Source organism: Panthera leo, chromosome C1 (assembly GCF_018350215.1).
Source record: "Panthera leo isolate Ple1 chromosome C1, P.leo_Ple1_pat1.1, whole genome shotgun sequence".
In the NCBI taxonomy this organism is placed as follows: domain Eukaryota; kingdom Metazoa; phylum Chordata; class Mammalia; order Carnivora; family Felidae; genus Panthera; species Panthera leo.
The window spans coordinates 51,156,333-51,175,542 of record NC_056686.1 but is presented as its reverse complement, the minus strand read 5'-3'; the positions used below and the strand labels follow the sequence as shown (position 1 = coordinate 51,175,542).

Sequence of the window (19,210 nt, the reverse complement as noted above, 5' to 3'; positions counted from 1 at the left end):
ATATATATATATATATATATATATATATATATATATATATATATATATATACACTGCAAAAATCAGTATCTCTGAGCCTAAGGACCTCTGTCATAAGATGAAAGATTTTAATGCAATTTTACCTTAAAATGTGAGCAACCACAGCTGGTCCATACCAGTCTCCGGCTTTTTTCCCAGACTTTTTTCCATATTCTATTAGTTGGTGTAAACCAAAGAGAGCCAAAGGGGAATCACCAAACCAAGAGATGATTTTCCTGTGATAAATTTCATTTCGCATTTCATGATCATCAGAGTATCTCCTGATTGTTTCCTTCTGAGAAACTGCTGGGGTTTTGAGTTCTCTTTCCCCTGAAAGTGATGCTTCAAATGATGCAGTAAATTTTTTTACAGTGTTGGAAGTCCATGATTCAGAGTCTGAATTTTCAATGTTCAAAGCATCAGGCCAGGTCCAAGCTATAGTAATTCCAAAGCAAGGTGTTCAGATCTTTTAAACAGATTTTAACAATTCTACTAAAAGAAGTATGTCGCATTTAAAGTCATATAGGTTACTAAACTACACTAGTAAACTCAGAAGTAGGTAAGCTATAAAGACAAAAAATAGATTAGTCGTTGCACATGGCAAGCAGGGTATTGGGAGTGACTACCAAAGGGTGTGAGGTTTCTTTTCAGGATGATGAAAATATCCTAAAATTAGGTTATGGTAATGGTTGCAGAACCCTGTAAACATACTAAAAACCACTGAATTGTTCATTTTAAATGAGTGAATTTATGTAGATTATATCCCAAAAAGCTGCTTAAAAAACCAAAGATATGAGGGGCGCCTGGGTGGCTCAGTTGGTTAAGCATCTAACTTCGGCTCAGGTCATGATCTCATGGTTCATGAGTTCGAGCCCTGCGTCAGGCTCTGTGCTGACAGCTCAGAGCCTGAAGCCTGCTTTGGATTCTGTGTCTCCCTTTCTCCCTGGCTCTCCTCTTCCCATGCTCTGTCTCTCTCTCTCTCAAGGAAGGAAGGGAGGAAGGAAGGAAGGGAGGAAGGAAGGAAGTGGAAGGAAAGGAAGGAAGGAAGATATGAGCCCAGAAAGTATGTCAAAATATTGATAATGTTTACTTTTGAGTGGTAATATTATTCTCTGGAGTTGCCTGTTGTTTCCAAAATTTCTAAAATGGGAATATATTACATATGATCAGGAAAAATTACCAAAATGAAAGAGAAAAAAATAGTAAACTCAGGTACAAATAAACAACTCTGGAAAAATACTTTTCTTTCTTTTCTTTTCTTTGACAGTGCTGAAATGGAATGAGGACTCTTGTACTCCTTACCAGTACTGCTTATCAGATATCCAGTTTTGACTACCCAAAGGCACAATAAACATACTAACGTTCATGAGAGAATAACTTCAGAAAGGGGATTTTTCTTTGATCATATGTTAAAATAGAAGTCTAACCATGAAAGTTTTACATTTCTTTCTTTCTTTCTTTCTTTTTTTTCTCATATAGTCCTTTCAGAATAACTCAGTCATGGGGCACCTGGGTGGCTCAGTTAATTAAGCATCCGACTTCGGCTCAGGTCATAATCTCACGGTTTGTGAGTTCGAGCCCTGCATCAGGCTCTGTGCTGAAAGCTTGGAGCCCAGAGCCTGCTTCGGATTCTGTGTCTCCCTTTCTCTCTGCCCCTCCCCTGCTCATGCTCTGTCTCTCTCTGTCTCTCATAAATAAATAAATGTTTAAAAAAAAAAAAAGAATAACTCAGTCATTGTTTAGGGCATAATATCAATTCTCTAGTAAATGAAAAGTTAACAAATGGAAGTCATTAAAGATCAAAGATCCCCCCAAAATCAACTACATTCACTACTTCACTGTTTTTAATGACAAGACAATTCCAAGAATACATGTAATTTTAACAAAATGAGGCACAGATTCAGAGAAATAGTCAGGACTGTGAAAAATATCCCCATTCTTGCCCTTGATTGCATACGACTACAAATAAATCATCCCAGAGAAGTTTATAAAAATTCTTTTTCCTTGTATTATCCATACCACTCTTGAATAAACATTCTCTCTAAATAATCTCATCAATCATCCCTACAGAAAGGTTATTAAATATTTGCCATGCATTACAGGGAAATTGTCTAACACTTTTAAAATATGATAACACTTAGCAATAACCATGTATGATAGCCTAAAATCATAAACTAAAATCTTCCTACAAATGTACAAATTATAAAAAATGGACTAGTAGAAATGGTAAGAAAGGTGGCACATTTTAAAAAATAGATATATGTAAATTAAGTATCAGTGACATTTTTGAGACTATAATATAAGCAGGATGACCTTATTTTTTAAATTTTTTTTTTTTTCAACATTTTTTATTTATTTTTGGGACAGAGAGAGACAGAGCATGAACGGGGGAGGGTCAGAGAGAGAGGGAGACACAGAATCGGAAACAGGCTCCAGGCTCCGAGCCATCAGCCCAGAGCCTGACGCGGGGCTCGAACTCACAGACCGCGAGATCGTGACCTGGCTGAAGTCGGACGCTTAACCGACTGCGCCACCCAGGCGCCCCAAGGATGACCTTATTAAGAATATGCCTAATCAGTTTAACTGATTATCATCATATTTCTAAAGATAAAAATATTTTAAAGCATTATTGATATATAGAGAGAAAATAAACCAGTTTAAATATAAGATTTAAATAATATAAAAATATCAACTATCTGCTCAAAGTCACTGTATTGACCTGCCCAAGATTTACTGAACTGGAGATAATCCAGAGAGTTCAATCAAAAAGAACTAAGTAATAACAACAAACTCCAAAGACTACTAAAAACTTATACTTACGTATAAGTCATACCTAGCTTAGTTCAGTAGAGATGGAATATGCTAGATTAGTTACAACTTTTAGAAGAAACAAGGGAGTCAAGAAATTAACCAAAGTAAATTTTATGCAGTTTGCAAGCTGGAGTCCAAATTTAAGAAGACAAACAAAAATCCCCCCAAAAACAGATTTGATTTACCTCTACCAAGAAAGTGTAGTATGAGTCCTTGAGCCAATAGCATCTGGCCAGTTCTTAATGTACAGCCCCAACCACAGTCTGTTGTCAGAGCTGAGCCTTCTATTTGAGGAAATTCTTCCCTGTAGGTCAGCCATATTCTTGAAATGAAATCTTTACGAAATTCTTCTACATTTCCCGCAATTACATGATCTTCTATTGTACATCCTGATCTTGCAGGTAACAGTTTATTTTCATCTACAAAATAAAAACATAAAATATAGTCTAAATATATGCAAAGAAAAATCAATAATGATATTATGTTCCCTTACTGTCCATAAGATAGGAAGTATATTATAATTTTTCTAATACTTTTTTTTCAATTTAAATGAAGATAAATGTTATTCTGCCTAATCAGGCTATTATGAAAATCAAATGAGAATGGATGCTGAAATGTCTTGTACACTCTAGAACTAGCTAATATAAAGTATCATCAGTAATATTGTTGTTAATAATAATATCCTATATTCTGAATATAATCAACTCTTTTATGAGGGGATAATATTAAAATACCTTTTCTTTTTGCCTCATTTGGCTCAGGATGTAGATATTAGTGCTCTCTAAAATGAGATTTGCAAATAAAATATCATGATTTGTCAATATGTAAAATGAATATAATCACATAAGCTGATTCTTAAAATCAAATAAAATGTGCACACTGTATTTATTGCCATGAATATTTATACTCAAATTATAAAATCAAAACTAAGAAGCTAAAGAGTAAGAATATAAAATTCCTAAATATACAGTTATCCTTTCATGTTGAAATACAATTTTTTAAAAACTGCTGCCACCCACATATGTCATTTTAAAAGGCCTTTTCAAATTGATTGTCTGTAATACAATTTCTATGTGAGGGGCGCCTAGGTGGCTCAGTTGGTTAAGCGTCTGACTCTTGATTTCAGCTCAGGTCGTGATCTCGGTTTGTGAGATCAAGCCCCGCATTGGGATTCTCTCTCTCTTCCTCCTCTTTCTGTCCCTATCCTGCTCATGCGTGCACTCTCTCTGTCTCTCTCTCAAAATAAATAAATAAGCTTTAAAAAAAAAACAACAGAATTTCTATGTGAAAACTACAGTTACTGTTTGCCCAATAATCTACAAAACACTAGTGCTCAAAATGAACTGACATTCCTTGATTACTCTCTCAAAATGAACTGACATTCCTTGATTACTCCTAGAGAGTATATTTAGTCATGTTTACAACCTCAACATGTAGCACACTGCGTAACACAAGTAAATCCTAATAAATGTTGCTTGGTTTGGGTGGGTGGACAGGTGGATAGATAAATCTGCCTAAACTCTCAATTCCAAGGAGTTCAATTTCCAATGCCCTTCTGCAGGATATTAAAGCAATTTTATCATGCTTTTTTCTTTATCCTTGCTCACCTATCCCTCTTCAAACTCATTCTGAAAAAATTACAATCACCTAACCTTCATAATATTCAGATTAATGGTGCTAAGTTGTGGCATACAGTTTCAGTGACAATAAAAAGAAGGACTGAGAAGCCCCCAATATCAATGAATTTCTCTCAATATTTGAGTTTGAAGTTAATTACAAATAAAGATGCATGGAAATTGAACATGGCACTACAAATATATCCAAACTTTCTACTTTAAAGAAAAAAATTTTTTACGTTTTTTTATTTATTTAGAAAAGGAGACAGAGAGTGCGGGAGCAGGGGAGGGGCAGAGAGAGAAGGAGAGAGTGAAAATCCCAAGCAGTCTCTGGCGCTGCCCCCCACAGAGCCCGACTAAGGGCTCAAACCCACAAACCATGAGTCTGAAATCAATAGTTAGATGCTGAACCAACTGAACCACCTAGGTGCCCCCAAAAGTTCTACTTTAGAGACATTCAAATTTGTTTGAAATTTGACACAATAGTACATAACTCACACATCATCCTGAGGCTTGCCAAACATAATTCCTAATCTCCTACCTTGATGAAGTAATTAATTCTTTATTCTTTTAAGATCTAGTCTTGGGCCACGTGGGTGGCTCAGTGGGTTAAGCATCTGACTGTTGATTTCTACTCAGGTCATGATCTCATGGTTCATAAGATCAAACCCACATCAGCCTCTGTGCAGTCAGCGCAGAGACTGCTTAGGATTCTCTCTCCCTCTTTTTCTGCCCTTCTCCCACATGTGTTCACTTTCTCTCTCTCTCTCAAAATAAATATTTTTAAAAACCTAGTCTCTAAAATTACTCTAAATTTACTCTAAATTTAAAATTTACTAAAAAAATTGGAAAATTGCTAGTACTAACTGAACTTTATCGTCCTGTTGACTTTCCACTATAATAATACTACCTCTGCTATTCCACTTTCTGACTTTTCAGTCTTTTTTTAATGTTTGTCTATTTTGAGAGAGAGAGCACATGCACAAGCAGGGGAGGGGCAGTGAGAGAGGGAGAGAGAGAATCCCAGCAGGCTCTACACTGTCAGTGCAGTGCCCAACTTGGGGCTCAATCCTGCAGATCTGAGCTGAAATCTAGAGTCAGCTGCTCAACTGACTGACCCACCCCAGCGCCCCTCTTTTCTTAATTTTCTTAATTAATTATATCTATAATATTTATCTATATCTTACCCTTTTCCAAATTTCAGGTATATTACAAGAGAAGGAATATTTTATCTTATGCACCCCTGAATCTTCAGCACCTAGTACAGAGTTCAGTCCATAGCAGATGTGCAATAAACATTTGTCAGGTGAATGTAAGATAAATGGAGCCAAAGGAAGAAGGTTTTGTTTTGTTTTGCTTTGCTTTGCTTTTGTTTTCTATGATGCTCTGGAGACACATGAGATCAGAGCTTTATGAACAAAGTCTCAAAGAACCACAACAAAAAAATGAAACGAAAGCTGATAAAAGAAATAGAAGAAAACTGCTAGTAACATTGAGGGTTCAGTCAAGGCTGACTATCACAATTAAACAAGCTAATATGAGAATCATAAGTAAAAAAAATTGTGAAATTGAATCCTCAAAGACTACAGTTCTTGTAATTATCAGATATGGGATAAAGTAAGTAAATATTTACTACACTTGATCTTAGCCAAAAGGCCGAGAAGCGATAAGTAAATATTTAAAAGTCAAATTGCTGGGTCCTAAAATGTATATATTTTCAATTTTTCTAAGTACTCTCAAATTTCTCATGAAGAGGTTGTAAATTTAAATGTTTATCATAGAGAAGTTCTCTGTATGTGTGAACACATGTATAAGGATGTTTAATGTAGCTTTACTGAAATAAAAAGTTGGAAACAACTTAAGTATTCATTAATAGGGGATTTGATGAACAAGATTATTAATTTACTCCACAAATATTTATTGAGAGCCTTATTATGCACCAGGCACTGGAGTTAACACTGAAAGTATGAGAGGCACCGTCCTTACTCTCAAGGAGCTTACAGTCCAGCAGATGAGAAACATTAAACAAAAGTATAAAAGTTGTTAATCCCATTATGATATTTGTGGTGAAGCAGAAATATAGGCTGCTACAAAACTACAGAAGTAGACCAAATTAGAAAGGTTGCTAATGGATGCATTTCAAAATAGCTTCAACAATAAGGGGATGTATTACCATACACAAACAGAAGTCCTATGTAGGGATGGCTCTAGGTTGGTTAATTCAGTGCCTCTGTGACATCTAGGACTCCTGTTCTATTCATCGTCCCACTCTGCTAAATCTCAGCATGTTGGCCTTATCTTCACCTATTACTCCTTAAAGTAGCATGTGTCTGTTTCAGTACAAAGATAGGATATATGACAGATATGACAGAATCCAATGGAAGAAAAATTTTTCTTCTTTGTATTCTTTCTTTCTTTTTTTTTAATGTTTGTTGATTTTTGAAACAGAAAGAGAGCAGAGGATGGAGAAAGAGAGAGGGGAACAGAGGATCCAAAGCAGGCTCCATGTTGACAGTAGAGAGCCAGATGCAGGGCTCGAACTCACAAACCATGAGATCATGTCCTGAGCCAAAGTTGAATGCTTAGGTCTGTATTATTTATTACAAATAGTGAATTTTTATTGTTTTAATAATTTTATATTAAATCTTTTTTTTGAAATTATGAGTTGTGCATTTACAGAGAAGATAAAAACCCTGTGTATACACCATTTTTGTTTTTGTTTTTTGAGAGAGAGACAGAGTGCAAGCAGGGGAAAGGAGGAAGAGCAGAGAGAGAGGGACAGAGGATCTGAAGCAGGCTCTGCGCTGACTACAGCCAGCCTGATGTAGGACTTGAACTCTCAAACCACGAGATCATGACCTGAGTCGAAGTCAGACACTCAACCAACTGAGCCACCCAGCCCCTGTGTATACCCTTTTATGGAGGATAACAAAATTGTACTCAACAAGAAAAATACATTATGAGTAATTTTTTTATTTATTTACTTAACTTTTAATTCAAATATAATTAATATATGATGTTCTATTAGTCTCAGGTATATAATATAATGACTCAACAACTGTACACATTACTCAGTGTTCATCACAGTAAGTGTATTCTTAATCTCCTTCACCTATTTTACCCAACTCCCCCCCTCCCCACCCACCTCCCTTCTGGGAACCATCAGTTTGTTATCTGTATTTAATTCTGGTTTTTTTGGTCTCTTTTTTCCTTTGTTCATTTGTTTTGTTTTCTTAATTTCCACATATGAGCGAACTCATGGTATTTGAGTAATTTTTAATCTGTTTGCTTCTTCCCAATGTTAGCCCTTTTATGCCAAAAACAAAACCCCATTATCTCAGTGTCCCTGATGATTTTATATTTCCTGTTTCTGACCCTTTTGAAAATGGAATCAAACTATTTTGCTTCTATTACTTGCTTATGGCTTTCAAAATTGTGTTTTTAAGATTTGTCCATGTTGTTATAGGTAGTTCTGGTTTATTTTTATTGCTGTATAATATTCCACTGTATGAATTACCACAAATTATTATTGATAGACATTTGGTTTGTTTCTAGTTTTTTGTCATTATAGTGTATATAGCATATTACTATATTATTTTTTTTAATTTCTTGAAATTTTTATTTATTTTTGAGAGACAGAGCACAAGCAGGGGAGGGGCAGAGAGGGAGGGAGACACAGAATCTGAAGCAGGCTCCAGGCTCCGAGCTGACAGCACAGAGCCTGACGCAGGTCTCGAACTCATGAACTGCGAGATCATGACCTGAGCTGAAGTCAGACGCTTAACTTATTGAGCCACCCAGGTGCCCCATCATATTACTATATTATTTAGTGATTTTTAATCCACTTCTATTGTGGTCAGAAAAAATACTTTCAATATCAATCAATAATAGAATGACATCTAAAAAGTGTTCAAATTTCTAGAATTAAGTAATATATCTCTGTAGGGGCACCTAGCTGGTCAGTCAGTAGAGCATGCAACTTTTATCTCAGGGTCGTAAGTTCAAGCCCCACATGGGGCATGGGGTCTAGTTAATAAGAAAAAAAAAAGTAATATGCTTCTATGTAACTCCTCATTTCTTTGTGCATTTAATAAAAGTTATGATTCAAAAAATTCCAAATTCTGGGATCTTATTTCCACAACATTTAGGTATAACCCTGGCAAGATCTGGAGCAACACAGATCCCTAAAAACAGTAGACATAGCACAAAAACCAACAGCACACCAACTTGATATAAGTAAGTCATCAGCAATTTCTCATTAACAAATCCTAGATCCTCTACTGAGGCTATTTCCTACTTAACCTCTTTTTTGAGCATTAGGCACTTTGTCCAACTCTTTCTTCTTGAAAATCTCTTTCCTTTGGTCTCTGATAATACACCATAGTGGGGTTTTGTCCTCTATATTGTCTATATCTTCTTAATTTCATTCACTAATTCTTCTTCATCAGGATATCCTTAAAGATGGATATTCTCCACCTACACTTTCAATCAATGTGACCTTATCCATTGGCCTCAAATGCCACCTCTTTGAAAATAACTACAAATCAATTCTCAACAGCCTACTTCAGATTGTTCATTTCTAAGCAGTCTACTTCAAACACTACATATATGCCCAAACCCATGATTCCTTTAGTATACCATTTGGTTACTGACACTACCTATCATCCAAGATGATAGTGGAGTGTTTTTCGGGGTTTTTTTTAAGTTTATTTATTTTGTGAGAGAGAGAAGGAGACAGAGAAGGAGAGAGAGACTCCCAAGCAGTCTTCGCACTGTCAGTACAGAGCCCAGTCTGGGGCTCGAACTCAGGAACTGTGAGATCATGACCTGAGCAGAAAACAAGAGTCAGCAACTTATGAGCGCCTGGGTGGCTCAGTTGGTTAAGCGTCTGACTTCAGCTCAGGTCATGGTCTCGTAGTTTGTGAGTTCAAGCCCCGTGTCAGGCTCTGTGCTGACAGCTCGGAGCCTGGAGCCTGCTTCCAATTCTGTGTCTCTGTCTCTCTCTGCCCGTCCCCCACTTGTGCTCTGTCTCTATCAAGAATAAATAAAATGTAAAAAAATAATAATTTAAAAAAGCAAAAAAAGAGTCAGCCACTTAATGAACTGAGCCACCCACGTGCCCCCAAGATAGTAGTTTTTAAGTCTTCTTTATCTCCTCTCTCACGTTACCAAAACCAATAGTTAGATACTATTGATTCTATTTTATAATATCTCACATCCATCCCCTCCTTTCCATTTCCACTACCCTCTATCAGAGTCATTATATCTTGCCTGTTAACTGACTCCCAGTCATTCTATCAGTTATTCTAACAAAGAATGTATTTATTATGACTACCATGTGCTTCTTCTGGGCAAGATAATGTCCTAAACAGTACATTCTCAATATGTGATCACTGAAAATAATTAAATGAAATTTGGCATTTTGTTGCTCAGAAATCTAAGATAATAACAATCATTGTAGTTAAGTCGGCTGGGCACCCCACTTTCTGTCTCTCTGAAAACCTAAAAAACTTGCTGAAGCCAAAATTTTGTGACCTGTTGGAGTCCAGAACCAGCCCCCAAGATTTCTGTTAATTCTCCATAGCTTAAGTTTTAATGGTCCTCCCTGCTACCAGCTACTGCAATATGAGTTGTCTTCTTCATTCCAGATGTCAAATTCATTCCTTTTCCAAAAGAACTCCTCTTAGATCAAGCATCTCATGCACTTAACTGACTTTACTTAAGATGAGGTGATGTCAACAAGGCAGTGTTTCAGTGGACATGCAGCCTCCTTTCTAGCTCGTCTCCTTTTTCCCTCTAGATCTCCACACCCTTCTCCTTCCCTGTATCACCATTCCTAAAACAAAGCAAATTATAGTTGACCTTTGAACAACAGGGCATTAGGGGTTCCAACCCCAACCCTGTAGTCAAAAATCCACATATAGAACTTTTGAGTTCCCAAACACTTAAACTACTAATAGCTTACTGTTGACCAGAAGCCTTATGTGATAACATAAACAGTCAATGAACATATATTTTGTATATGTATTATATACTGTATTTTTACAGTAAGCTAGAGAAAAGAAAATAATATTAAGAAAATCACAAGGAAAATACAATTATAGGACTGTACTATATTTATTGCAAAAATCTACCTACAAGTGGACCTGTAAAGTTCAAACCCATTTGTTCAAGGGTCAACTGTAGTCTTCTATTTCTCTCATTCATATCTCCTATTATCATTTACTTTTTGTCTCTAGAGTTGAGGATGCTCAAGAACCCACTACAAGGATCTGTTCAAAGTACTTCTTCCAAAAAATATACAATGCTATCTTTAAAAAGAAATTCTAATTTCTTATTCTAATTGAATGCAGAGGATTACTTTGAAAAGCTAAATTAAATTTTTGAAAATTCTAATAACTTTTTCTCCAATTTCTTATATCATGAATAATAATACCATTTAGGATGCTTATGTGTACCAGGCACATCACTAAGCCCTTATGAAAATTATCATTAATACTTAGGAAGATTAAATAATTTGCCTAAAGTAACAACTAATTAGTAAAAAGAGCCAAAATTCAAAAGCACTTAATATCTGACTCCAAGGCCCATACTCTCCCATGCCTATAAACAAATGACATAGGGGCGCCTGAGTGGCCTAGTCGGTTAAGCGTCTGACTTCGGCTCAGGTCATGATCTCACGATTCGTGAGTTCGAGCCCCACGTTGGTCTCTGGGCTGACAGCTCAGAGCCTGGAGCCTGCTTCAGATTCATTGTCTCCCTCTGTCTGCCCCTCCACTGCCTGCACTCTGTCTCTCGCACGGTCTCAAATATAAATAAACATTAAAAAAAAAATTTTTTTAATCACATAACTCTTTAGCACAGCATTCAAGAAGCTCCTCCATAATTTGATCCTTTCCAGAATTCTCTCCCACCATACCTGCACTGGATATCTCGCTATTTGTTAAATATACTCTCTAATATTTCATGCCATTCTATTTATCTAAAACGCATGCCTTCTTTATCTATCACCTTCCTACTCATCCTTCAAGAATGCTGTGAGGACTTGGGCGCCTGGGTGGCTCAGTCAGTTAAGTGTCTGACTTCGACTCAAGTCATGTTCTTGCAGTTCATGAGCTCGAGCCCTATGTCGGGCTCTGTGCTGACAGCTCGGAGCCTGGAGTCTGCTTCGGATTCTGTGTCTCCCTCTCTATCTACCTGTTACCTGCTCACACTCTGTCTCTCTCTCAAAAATAAATAAACATTAAAAAAATATTTTTTTTTTAAAGAGTGCTGTGAGGACTCAATGAGTTAAGCATGTGAACTACTTAAAATACTACCTGGCACATTATAAATACTCAATAAATGTTAGCTGTTACCATTACAAGACATTTACAAGGCTTTAGAAAATTGCTGATAAATGAGATGCCAAAATAAGTCAACCAAAAATAAAAGCCTTGATAATGACATATTCTCACACACGTTCTTTCCTTCTCTCTTACACACACACACACATACACACATGCACACACATACTCCTACACACAAAACCAAGGACAGACGTATAGTAGAAAAAAAGCCAGGAGTAAAGTGAGACACAGTCTTGGTTTAAATTACAGCTGTGCCATTTAATACCTGTGTGACATTGGACAAATTATTTAACTTCTCTAAGCTCCTGTTTCATACTCATAAGATACTTGAATCAAACTTGTAGGCTTGCTGTGAGAATTAAAGGCACTTCACAAAGAGCTTAGCATGATGCCTAACACAAGGCATTCATTAAGTGACATAAATTGTTAAAAGAAAAATACATAATTATTAAAAGGATGGGCATATGTAGAAACTCAAAAACATCAAAATAAGTCAATAATTTCAGAAATTAGAACATCCTTAAGAATTGGAAAGTCTGGAAGCACCTGGGTGGCTCAGTTGATTAAGGATCTGACTTCAGTTCAGGTCATGATCTCATAGTTGATGGGTCTGAGCCCTGCATTGGGCTCTGTGCTGACAGCTCAGAGCCGAGAGCCTGCTACAGATTCTGTGTCTCCCTCTCTTTCTGCCCCTCCCCTGCTCACACTCTGTGTCTCCATCAAAAGTGAATAAATGTTAAAAAAAAAAATTTTTTTTTAAAGAATTCAAAAATCTGGGGCACCTGGGGCAACGGTTAAGCCTCCATCTCTTGATTTCAGCTCAGGTCATGATCTCACAGTTCATGGGATAGAGCCTCATATCTGGCTCTGCACTGACAGAGGGGAGCCTGCTTGGGATTCTCTCTCTCTTCTCTCTCTCTGCCCCTCCCCCAATCATGCTCACTCTCTCTCAAAATAAATAAACTTAAAAAAAAAAAGAATTGGAAAATCTACCATTTTCAGGTTAACCAAGGTGACACTTTAAATTATTTGCATACACTTCTTTTTCTCAATCTTTTTCATTTAACTTATTTATTTAAATTCAAGTTAGTTAGCATATAGTATAGTATTGGTTTCAGGAGTAGAACCCAGTGATTCATCACTTACATATAACAACCAGTGCTCATCCCAACAAGTGCCCTCCTTAATGCCCAGCACCCGTTTGCCCATTCTCTTACCCACTTCCCCTCCAGCAACCCTAAGTTTGTTCTCTGTATTTAAGAGTCTCTTATGGTTTGCCTCCCTCTCTGTTTTTATCTTGTTTTTCCTTCCCTTCCCCTATGTTCATCTGTTTTGTTTCTTAAATTCCACATATGAGTGAATTCATACAGCATTTGTCTTTCTCTGACTGCCTTATTTCGTTTAGCATTAATATACTCTAGTTCCATCCATGTTGTTACAAATGGCAAAATTTCATTATTTTTGATTGCCAGATAGTATTCCACAGTGTATATATACCATCTTCTTTATTCATTCATCAGTTGATGGACATTTGGGCCATTTCTATACTTTGGCTATTGTTGATAGTGCTGCTATAAACATTAGGGTGCATGTGCCCCTTCGAATCAGCATTTTTGTATCCTTTGGATAAATACCTAGTAGTACAATTGCTGGGTTGTAGGGTAGTTCTATTTTTAATTTTTGGAGAAACCTCCATACTGTTTTCCAGAGTGGCTGTACCAGTTTGCATTCCCACCAGCAGTGCAAAAGTGTTCCCCTTTCTCTGCCTCCTTGCCAACATCTGTGGTTTTCTGAGTTCATTTTAACCATTCTGACAGGTGTGAGGTGGTATCTTATTGTGGTTTTGATTTGTATTTCCCTGATGATGAGTGATACTGAACATCTTTTCATGTGTTTGTTAGCCATCTGAATGTCTTCTTTGGAAAAATGTCCATTCATATTAGCATATACTTTAAAGTTATCATCAGAAAACTTGATAAAGAATATTATGATATCAATTCAAGTAATATTTAACTAACACTCATAAGTCCAAAACTGTGAGGGATATAACAAAAGGTGTCATGATTCTCATCCTCAAAGAGTTTACTAGAAACCCAAACCATATGGCAATACATTATGTTACACAAAATACACGTTCTTAAAAGAAATATGCCAAAACAGAGGCATAAAAAGTAGAATGGTCAATTGGTTAAGGGTCTGACTCTTGATTTCAGCTCAGATCATGATCTCGCAATTCATGAGTTCAAGCTCCCCATGAGATTCTGTGCTGACAGTGTGGAACCTCCTTGGGATCCTCTGTCTCTCTTCTCTCTCTGCCCCTTCCTTACTCACTCTCTGTCAAAAATAAATAAAACATGAAGAAAAAAAGTTGGGGCACTGGGGTGTCTTAGTCTGTTAGGCATCCGACTTCAGCTGTAGTCATGATCTCATGGTTCGTGGGTTCGAGCCCTGCATCGGGCTCTGTGCTGACAGCTCAGAGCCCAGAATCTGCTTTGGATTCTGTGTCTCCCTCCCTCTCTGCCCCTCCCCTACTCGTTCTCTCTCGTTCTCTCTCTCTCAAAAATAAGTAAACATTAAAGTTTTTTAAAAAAATTATTAAGATGGTATGGGGCACCTGGGTGGCTCAGTTGGTTAAGCATCCAACTCTTGATTTCGGCTCAGGTCATAATCTCACAGTTCATGGGATCAAGCTCTATGCTGACATCGGGCTCCATGATGACAGCACAGATCCTGCTTGGGATTCTCCCTCCCTCTCTCTCTGCCTTTTCTCGCTCTTGCACACATACATGCACACTTAATAATTTTTAAGTGTACATACATTTCAGTGGTTTTAAATACATTCACAATTTCACAATGTTGTGCTAATAAAATTACCACCATATATCTCCAGAACTCTTCATCTCTCTCTCTCAAAATAAATAAATAAATAAATATAAAAAAATTATTAAGAAGGTAAATTCTGTTATTATTTTACAATAAAAAAGAAGCAAAAAACAAAAAAAAATATGCCAAAAGTAGATTGATCTGGAAATAAAACAATGAAAACTGTTACACAATAAAGGAATACAAAGATTTTTAAATGGGTTACAAATTTAGCACTTACCTTCATATTTAAAATGGTAACATTTTCCAAGCAACAATACAGGGGAATTTCTACTAAAATATGTCTTTGTTTTCAACACCCAACCTAAACAAGAAAAGAGAAAAACAGTTTTGCAATTAAAGGATTTCAGGCTAAAAGTGTAGCATTTTATTTTATTTTATTTCAAATCATCAATTCTAAACTATGAACATGCAGTTTTTTGCAAGAATAGCAAAATATATGGACAAAGAACTGAAAATACAGGTCATTTATGCTACCTTCAAATACAGTTAAGTATTTTAAACACACTCCATCATGTAAAGAACATGAGAAAGAAAAGAACTTAATTTTAATTTGTTTTCAAACAGGTCACAATGTTCTTTTTTTCCCCACAATGATCTTATGGTATAAAACTTAAAAGGTACAAATTCTGGAGACACCTCAGTGGCTTAGTTGGTTGAGTGTCCAACTCTTGGCTCAGGTCGTGATCTCAGGGCTGTGGGATCAAGCCCCACATCAGGCTCCACACTGAGTGTGGAGCCTGCCTGGGACTCTCTCTCTTTCTCCCTCTGCCCCTCTCCCCTGTGTGCACTCTCTCTTTTCTCTCAAGTAAAAATTAAAAATTACAAATAAAATAAAATAACAATATAGGAGTGCCTTAGGTGGCTTAGTCAGTTGAGCATCTGACTTCAGCTCAGGTCATGATCTTGCAGTTCATGAGTTCGAGGCTGCTTAGGGCTCACTGCTGTCAGTGCAGAGCCTACTTGGGATCCTCTTTCCCCCTCTCTCTCTCTGCCTCTCCTCACTTGTGCGCACATGCACTCTCTCTCCCAAAAATAAATAAACATTTAAAAAAAAACAAAAGTTACTTTTAAAAATAACAGTACAAATTCTACTCCAGTTTCTCTGACATTAGCTTCTTTCTCCCACATGCAACAAATGTTACCAATTTCTTGTCTTTCCTTCCATTTTAGATAATTAAAATATTTAAAGTAATTGAGTATTCCAATGAGGTAATTTAGGGAAAAGGTAACACAGTCCACTACTGCTTGTGATAAATGTGAATCCCTGAAGTTTCCTAGGTAAATGTATAACCCCATCATTTCAGCCACCTGAGGATGTCTGAAAATAGTGAATAGAGCTTTCAGAGATCCTCATTTCCATTTCCACCTCCAAATCCCCAATTCCCAACTACAGTTGCAAATTCTTTAAGTTTTATTCCTGCGAAACTGTAGCATCTATCCTCTTGGTTTTTTATGATGCCATTAATAGTTCTTAATTTCCTGAGAAAAACACTTGCCCATTATATTCCTGAGTATTCCTAAGTATATGAAATTCCTGACTGCTAAGGATAGACTTAAAAGCAGCTCCTAACATGCAAGAGCATATAAACAGAAAGAATCTGAAATTGGGAGCCAACAGACTTAGGTCTACTCTTAAGTAGACTATCTGCCATTTATATTGAAAAGTTTTTAGAAAATGTAAAATAAGTGACTTTTTACAAAAGTGCTCCTCAAAGTACTTTAATACAAATGAATACAAAAAAGAAATAGAAATATGTATTCATAATAAAGATGATGCAAGTATTTGAATTTGCTAGAGAAAAGGAAGAATGGCAAATAAATATATGAATCGGGTTTTCCTTTACTTGGATTTCTGCAGTACTCTCCAAAACGGTTTCTGTGTCATCAGTTTTTCCTCATTCTAGCATATGCCACATGTCACTGCCAAATTAATCTCCCTGTGGCTCAGCTTTGAATAGATAACTCTTCTGCTCAAAAACCATCCTCAGTGACTCACTACTTAACAGATTTATTATGAACTTCTCAGTGATACTACAGACATTCCAAAATATGATACAAATTACGTTTACAGTCATCTTTTCCACTACTTTTCACCTATACTCAAAGTGGGCTTTGCTGTTTGGCTCATACTATCCCATGACAAAGATATCCTCCCCAATATGAGCCTATCTACTTCTTACAGCTCGTGTGTGTGTGTGTGTGTGTGTGTGTGTGTGTGTGTGTGTGTCTGCAGAGTGAGTGAGTGTGAGCCAGGGAGGAGCAGAGGGAGGAAGGGAAGAGAATCTTAAGCAGGCTCCACACCCTCCTGTGTGCACTTCTAAGCCAGTTTTTCTTTTTCCCACCTGGCTCTGATGCTCTTCTCTGAACTCCAGTGGGAAAATGGTATTTACTGATCCTATTCTATACCAGGAACTAGGCTAGGCACCTTACAAACAAACATTATCTCTTAGAATTGTTAGTACTGTACGAAAATGATTCTAACCCCCAAATAGTAATAACTCCCTCCCCCTCTAAAGGCAGTATTTCTAAAGCAAATTCTAAGAACTTCACAAAAACAACTTCAAATAAAAGGAAACAATCTTCAAGGAGGAACTTCTCTTTCTCCCTATGCTCTAGCCTCTGCCTACCCCGTCTTACCATTCACCAATCCTTCCTCAAGAAAAGAGAAGTTGTGAGTCTGATTCTTAAGAGCCTGGGGCATTGCAAGGATCCACATTTTACTTGAGCACAGATATACAGTGCTTTAAAGCTCAACCATCACTCATATGGTGCATACTCTCTCACTCTTACACTTCCTGTGCAAATCCTGGCAGGACCTAACCCTCATAATAGACTGACTTATTTTAATACTCCATGATGCTAGGTACATAAGAAGGCTCAGGACTTCTCATAAGGCCCAGCCATTTTCCTCTCTTTTTCCACAGGCATGTCAAAGCTGAATTAGGCCAGTATGCCAAATGACTAGTCTATAGAATATTCTTTTTTTCTTTTAATTATTTGGTTTTAGTTGACCAGTTTTCATTTTATCTTTATAAAAGTATTGTAAGAAACACAACTACCTCTACCCTAGCTTGTTGATGCTGCACCAGGATACCATGGCACACACAGACAAAAAATGAAGGATATAAAATCCATAGAGACATGGGATAACAGAGCCTGGAGTATAGGAAGGAGCCATGAATAAAATTATATTAATAAGTTCTTCTTATACATATTGAAAAATATATATTCACCAGAATTCTTCATACTGAAGAATATATTCTTATTTTGTATCTTAATCTCCCCTGTTGTTTACCTTTAAGTCTCAGTTTATAGCAGAGGGAGGTGGGACAGAGACAAATGTCATTATGATTCAAATGAAAACTAAATAAAACTAAGTAAGTTAAGAAAAGTAAGTAAATTTGGCAAGCAAGCCATTAAATAAATTGAAACGGGGCAGTGACTGTCTGTGAGGGGTGAGCATTGACCAGAAGGAAGCTTGAAGAAACTTTTTGTGCTGAAGGAAATTTTTTTTTCTTTTAATATAATTTATTGTCAAGTTAGCTAACATACAGTGTATACAGTGTGCTCTTGGTTTCGGGGGTAGATTCCCATCATTCATCACTTAAATACAACACCCAGTGCTCATCATAACAAGTGCCCTCCTTAATGCCCATCACCCATTTAGCCCATCCCACCACCCACCTCCCCTCCAGCAACCTTCAGTTTGTTCTGTATATTTAAGAGTCTCTTATGGTTTGCCTCCCTCTCTGTTTTTATCTTATGAAACAACTTTTTTCTTATATCACACAGTTCTGTGGATTGACTGGGCTCAACTGAACAGTTCTCCTGCTAAGTCTAACGTAGTGGAAATCAGATGGAGAGGCTCAACTGAGACACTGAATTGGCTGATGCTTTCTCTCTTAGATCATCTCAGGGCCTTTCTTCATCATGTGGTCTCTCCATGTGATTTTCTCCAGCAGAGTACCTAAAGTGGTGACATAACAGTTCAGAGCTCCAAATCAGAGCAAGCAGAAGTTGCCTCTTAATGGCCAGTCCTAGAATTGACACAGCCTCATTTCCTCTCATTCTATTGGTTAATATGGGCACAGGCCAGCCCAGATTCAATGAGAAAAGAGACAACACAAGATATGATTAAACATCCTTACTAAGGATGATCTTTGGAGAATAGCAATCATAAACAGAATGTTACAAAAAACCTGTAGTCCATTAAGTCAGCTACCTGAAAACCACAAAGCTTTAAAAGATCCAAACAAGCCAAAAAATGTAGAAATAACAGATGATAATTATTTTCGGGAGGATCTGAAACACCCAGAAGGATGGTTTACTTTTAACCATTTTTAAAAAGGAAGTCAAGTTTACACACCTCATGAAGTCAGGTAAATAAAAGGAGAGAGGGGAGAAGAAAGCAAAATTAAGCAGTTTTCCAAGAAAGTAAGGTCCAGAGTCTTTTAAATCTTAAGTGCTATGCCATTTCTAGTTCCATCTTCATCATTTCATAATATTGACATTGAAAAAAATAATCCTAAA

General features: G+C 36.8%; 1 protein-coding gene and 1 pseudogene across 2 annotated transcripts in view; both read right to left on the bottom strand.

The window, feature by feature from the left end:
- ATG4C (autophagy related 4C cysteine peptidase) overlaps positions 1-19,210 on the bottom strand; it is a 95,542-nt gene that overhangs the window by 40,126 nt on the left and 36,206 nt on the right. For both annotated transcript variants that reach the window (XM_042952005.1, XM_042952004.1), the window contains 3 exons: positions 14,898-14,981; positions 3,015-3,248; positions 123-453 (listed from right to left, as the gene is read on the bottom strand). In XM_042952005.1, the coding sequence (XP_042807939.1) occupies positions 123-453; positions 3,015-3,248; positions 14,898-14,981 (649 nt within the window). The remainder of the gene's footprint in view (positions 1-122; positions 454-3,014; positions 3,249-14,897; positions 14,982-19,210) is intronic.
- On the bottom strand, positions 5,939-6,113 carry LOC122228862 (annotated as a pseudogene).